Here is a 5,453-nt window from a genome sequence, read left to right as displayed (position 1 = left end):
TGGCGCTGCGAAAGTGATGGTATGGGGCCTGCTCAATCGTCGTGGCCTGCTCAATCGTCGACCTCAACCCGATAGAAAACCTATGAACGGATATAAAAAAGGCGATCGTAGATCATCAAACTCCACAGATTTTTGGAACGCAGTATAGGAGGCATGGAAGCAAATCTCACTGAAACGGTGTCGTGATCTTATCGATTCTATGCCACGCAAATGCGCGGCAGTAATAAAAAATGTGGCTATTCAACTAAATATTAGGAAAACCATCGTAAATAACTAATAATTAGTTAACTATTTATTGAGTCTTGTGCTGCGCTCCTATTATTTTGAACAGGGAATTATGGAGTTTTTGTATTCAAAAATTTTAAAAAAGTTTATAAAAATTGTATGAAATGAGCAATTTGTGTTAAATTTATTGAATAAAATTGAATTATTTTTTCAATATTTATAAGTTTTTTCTTCATGTTGAGGTCACTCCTATTATTTTGAACACTACTGTATATTCAATTAGAAAATAATTGTGTGGCTACTAGCAGAGTACGAAATTAATCGACTCATTTATTGTAGAAACAGTTTTGCGGAATCTCTTTAACAACTTTTTCCACTAAAATAGACCCTACACAATTTCTTCTTCTTCTTAATTGGCGCGATAAGCGCTTACACAATTTTGATCGAGTTTAACAAAGCGCGCCAGTCGTTTCTTTCTCGCGCTAACCGACCCCAACTGGACACACCAAGTGAAGCCTAGTCCTTCTCCGCCTGATCTTTCCAACGCAGAGGAGGCCTTCCTCTTCCTCTGCTACCACCAGCTGCTACCGCATCGAATACTTTCACAGCCGGAGCGTTTGTATCCATTCGGACGACATGACCCAGCCAAAGTAGCTGCTGGATCTTTATTCGCTGGGCTATGTCTATGTCGTCGTAAAGCTCTTACAGCTCATCGTTCCATCCCCTGCGATATTCGCCGTTGCCAACGTGCAAAGGTCCAAAAATCTTACACAAAATCTTTCTCTCAAACACTTCAAGCGTGGCTTCATCGGATGTTGTTGATCGTTCAAGCTTCTGCGCCCTAAACACTTTATATATATATGTAATATATATAATTCGCGCGTACACCCTTTTTTTGGGTGTTTGGCCGAGCTTCTCCTCCTATTTGTGGTGTGCGTCTTGATATTGTTTCCCAAATGGAGAGTCCTACAGTTTTAAGCCGACTCCGATCGGCAAATATTTTTGGTTTTATGAGGCGCTTTTTCATAGCAGAAATACACTCGGAGGTTTGCCATTGCCTGCCGAGGGGCGACCGCTATTAGAAAATTTTTTTTCTTAATTTTGGTGTTTCACCGAGATTCGAACCAACGTTCTATCTGTGAATTCCGAATGGTAATCACGCACCAACCCATTCGGCTACGGCGGCCGCCAAAACAATTTATTAAGCCAAAAAAAAGGGATTCACCCAAAATCACAGAGTAGTGTTACTGCCTGTAAGTGCTTCTATCGGCAATCTGCTTCCACAACAACGAAGATACTGCTACAACAACAACAACAATCTGCTTCCACATTTTCCATCCCCACCCAATGTTAAAGAGAAAATAAAAACAACATCTCTTTATTTTATCTTACAATTCAGGTTTCGCGTTTATTCCAACTAGCTCTTTAAGAAATAAAAAAAAGAAAATTATGCACATTCTCAATGTTTCAAGTAATATTATTTTTATAGGTATTTTTTTTTTTACAAATATTCATGTAGAACGAAGCATTTCATGTACATCCGCCCAGATGCAGTGCTCCCAATTCTCATGCTCGCTAGTTTTTCCAATTGGCTATGAGCCAATGTAAAGGTTTGTAGTTAGCGGAGTGCACGAAATGCCACAAACTTTTTATATGCATACCCATTATTCAATATTTTTGTAATAATTCTAATAATTACAGTGGAAATAATAAGGAAACATACATACATTATTAAACGTAAAGTCAGTGTCTGAAGTGTAACTATAAATGATTTATATTTTTCCATTGTTTTTCTTTCTTTAATATTATAATAGCAACTTCCTTATCGCAGAATGCATACAACGTTTACATGCGGCTTGCTTACATGCGTGGTGGTGTGGTTAAGAATCTAGAATACAGTACACAAAAGAGAAACACAAAAAAATTACAAAATAGGCTGCTAAACGAATTATTGGTAGAGAAATAGTACACAACGGCAGCCAGCTAGCGCATTCAACGTGCAACACTTCTTCGCAGCGCGAAGACTTCAAGTAACCAGCAAACAACAACCAGCAGGCGGCAGGCGGCAAGCAGCAACCGGCATTCTGCTTGGTCAACTCTTTTGCCTATGCCAGCTCATTGCTCAGCCGATGCCCAGCAGCTGAATGTAGACCAGTATGTAAAAATGGAAATCAAATATCGCATAGTTATTGTTGTTGTTGCATCTTCTTACAAGTGATTTAGCATTTTTTTGTTTGTTTGTTTATTCTATTTAAACTATTATCGTATCATTTAGCTTGTATTAAAGTGTGTAGTAGAGTAGATACATAAATATTTGTTGTTCTTGTATGTACTTATAGCAATTTTATATTTCAATTATTATTTTTTCTGCAATTGTTTATTATTTTAATTGAATTGCATTTGATTTTTTTTTTTTTTTTAACTTTGTCTTGTTGCAGTGTTTGTTTGCGTAATAGAGTTTTAAAATCATTAGACGACATACGACATAATTTTTTATCTATATTATATTTTATATATATATTTTTTTAAATTTTAAATAGCGTGCCGGAAAATAGTTGTTCTACCCTTGCCGTCATTTTTTTTTTACGCATATTTACTCTATTTAATTGCTATTATATTAGTCCGCTCCGATTTCACGCGCATTACAACTACTCAACCCCCGCCCCACTCAACCAACAAAAAGCCGTTGCATTCACGTGTGTTTTCCCCTCGTATACCCTACCCCACGGCCACTTGGCAGCTCCACCACGTGCATCGTTCGTCTTCTGCTACACACATTTTTGCACTTCAGTCTTCAACGGCGTATTTCTGAGTCCACTCACGTGCATTTCTTATGGCCTCAGCCTCGTTCACCTTCCACAACTCGGCAACATCGTTGGCTAGTGGATCATCTGGATTGGGTGCACTCAAGAGCGCCTGAATCGAAAGTAAAATTGTACGAATTTGCAAGGCAGGACTCCATTTGTCCTTTAGCACATCCAAGCAAATGCGTCCCAAGCGATCAATATTCGGATGGTAGATTTTAGTTATGAAGCGTACTTTTGGTGCCGACATGGGGTAGTCTTCCGGCAAGAAGAGTTCAAGCTTAAATACGCCACCCTCGAATGGTGAATCATTTGGACCGGTTACGATGACATGAAAGTAGCGTGCATTGTTCTCGTCAGGAATGGCATTAATACCTGGCACAGGCTCTTGCATCAAGCGTTGGGTTTCCTTGATGATGCGACGTGGGAGGCTGGACATGTTTGCGGTGTCTGTGTTAACTTTTATATACTCTATCGCTTGATAAATTTATATTAAGAGTTTGCTTTCACTCTGTTTATCCTTTCCTGTTTCGCTACTGTTCGCAGGGGAACGATGCACACGTGGAAGGGAACGCTTCAAATATATGCAAAGAGAGAAAACAGATAAAATAAGATTACAACTAACGAAACGAATCGAAATAAGGGTACGGGAAATATAGGAGATATGTAGGCGCTGAATGACATTTCAATTGGTTAATAAAATAAAATATATAATAGCTGTTAGTAACACTATCTGTGGACGTCAGACGAAACGATTCATTTCACATGAGCTTGTTTTGCTTTTAGATTAATAAATTTATCAATAAAATGATATTTAACAATCAAATTTAAAGTTTTAATCAACTTTTTTTTTGTTGTCTCATAATAACAGCAAACCGATTTGGCAACGGCACATAAAATAAAAAAGGTGGCACTCTGAACCTTGAAATTAAGAATTCGCAAAATTGATTTCATGCGTCAATGTTGCACGAAAACCAACTCGATACGCACCACCTCTTCGTCGATTTTAAAACCTGCCATTGATAGCACAGCTAGAAATCACCTCTATGCCGCTAGGTGTGAGTTCGGTATCCCCGCAAAACTAATACGGTTTTGTAAGATGACGTTGTGCGCTACCACAACTTCTGTTAGATGGCGAATTAGCGTAAGCTTACTTTAATAAAATTCATATAATTGTTATTGTAATTATAAAAATTTATAGACAACCCCAAGCTCTATTTCAGTATTCAACTGTTGTTATTGTCGGCTTGACCACCCACTTGTCTAGATTGCGGTGAAAGCGATGTGAAATATGCAAAAACAAAGGAAACAAAGAATAATTATAGCAAAAGCGGCTTTATCACCATGTTGGTGCGGACCACAATGAAGTACACCTATACACGCAGATATAGTAGTAGGTACGTATTGCGTGTGCTAATCACCGATCAGCTCTGGTTGTCCCCAAAAAAGATTTATTGATTTTTGGCATACTTGCACACTGAAAGTACGAGTTTCTCGAACCTACCACCGAATGGACCCCCTCACACTGCACATACTACATATATGTATGTATGTACATTTTGTGAATGACAAAGCCAAGCGGGCAGCGCAAAACAGCACGTACATTCTCATTCTTGCCAAGCACGCAATTGCTTTGGAAAATCAATAAATTTACAACACGCTTATTAGTGAATATTTTATGTTTCATTGTTTCAAAAATATTAATATATTTACAAATAAATTCTTATTTTCAAGATGGAGGTTTCAGCAATTGTAAAAATTTTCTAACTAAATCGTTCAAAACACCAGTTGACCAACCCGTACAACGAATGGCAGGCACACAACCACGAGACACTGATGAACTTGCAAAATTTATTCATGTACTTTCAACACAATTTTCATTAGTAGATAATTTCTTATGTTAATTTTAATAAACAACGTTGAGCGTACAATGCTGAACACTCACCACTATTTTTTAATGGGTCTTATTGCTTACTTTGCGTGTGTAATAATAGAAAACAAACAATTAGAAAATTCACGACAAACGTACTTAAAAATTTTTTCCAACAAATTGTCGAAACTGACAGAGAGTAGCGCAATAGAGCATGCGAGTGTGTTAGAAAGAGCGCACAGCGCTACGTATTTGATATGGCGGAGCATAGTTGAAGTTTAGGTGAGAGAACGGTATAGCAATAGTCAACAATTATAAGTGCTGACAAGAGTACAATTTGGTGAATTTCACAACAGCGAGCTTTGTGTCGACTGCCCAAAGTCAATAGCTGTAATAGTCGGGCAGCTCAAAAATAAAAAAAATTAATCATGAACAAGAATTAATCTTAAGTCAAAAACGGTTGGTAGGTGAATATATATAGAGATGAAAAAACACAATTTAATCTACAACTTTTTGTATTAAGTTCATAGCTCATTAAAGGTTCATTAAAGTCA

The 5,453-nt window shown here is 37.5% G+C and overlaps 1 protein-coding gene and 1 long non-coding RNA gene across 4 annotated transcripts; one reads left to right on the top strand and one right to left on the bottom strand.

Annotated features, from left to right (window-relative positions):
* Nucleotides 1–1,602: 1,602 nt before the first annotated feature.
* Nucleotides 1,603–5,111, bottom strand: LOC128857936 (ubiquitin-conjugating enzyme E2 N). 3 transcript variants are annotated; one of them, XM_054093792.1, is made up of 2 exons: nt 5,005–5,111; nt 1,603–3,603 (listed from the first exon to the last, which is right to left on the bottom strand). In XM_054093792.1, exon 2 carries the CDS (start codon nt 3,466–3,468, stop codon nt 3,013–3,015), a length of 456 nt encoding a protein of 151 aa, XP_053949767.1. In that variant the 5' UTR covers nt 3,469–3,603; nt 5,005–5,111; the 3' UTR covers nt 1,603–3,012. The 3 variants fall into 3 exon arrangements, with proteins under 3 accessions (XP_053949767.1, XP_053949766.1, XP_053949768.1); XM_054093791.1 differs by having other exon boundaries at nt 4,975–5,095; XM_054093793.1 differs by lacking the exon at nt 5,005–5,111 and adding an exon at nt 4,743–4,834.
* Nucleotides 4,004–4,850, top strand: LOC128857937 (uncharacterized). Its single transcript, XR_008453967.1, has 3 exons — nt 4,004–4,173; nt 4,231–4,426; nt 4,764–4,850. It is a non-coding gene; the product is annotated as an uncharacterized LOC128857937 (long non-coding RNA).
* Nucleotides 5,112–5,453: the final 342 nt, after the last annotated feature.

This window comes from Anastrepha ludens, chromosome 3 (genome assembly GCF_028408465.1).
Source record: "Anastrepha ludens isolate Willacy chromosome 3, idAnaLude1.1, whole genome shotgun sequence".
Taxonomy (NCBI): Eukaryota; Metazoa; Arthropoda; class Insecta; order Diptera; family Tephritidae; genus Anastrepha; species Anastrepha ludens.
This window is presented reverse-complemented; position numbering and strand designations above follow the sequence as displayed.

Coding starts and splice junctions, on each gene's coding strand:
- LOC128857936 (XM_054093792.1), bottom strand. CDS start 3,468: ATGTCCAGCCTCCCACGTCGCATCATCAAGGAAACCCAACGCTTGATG.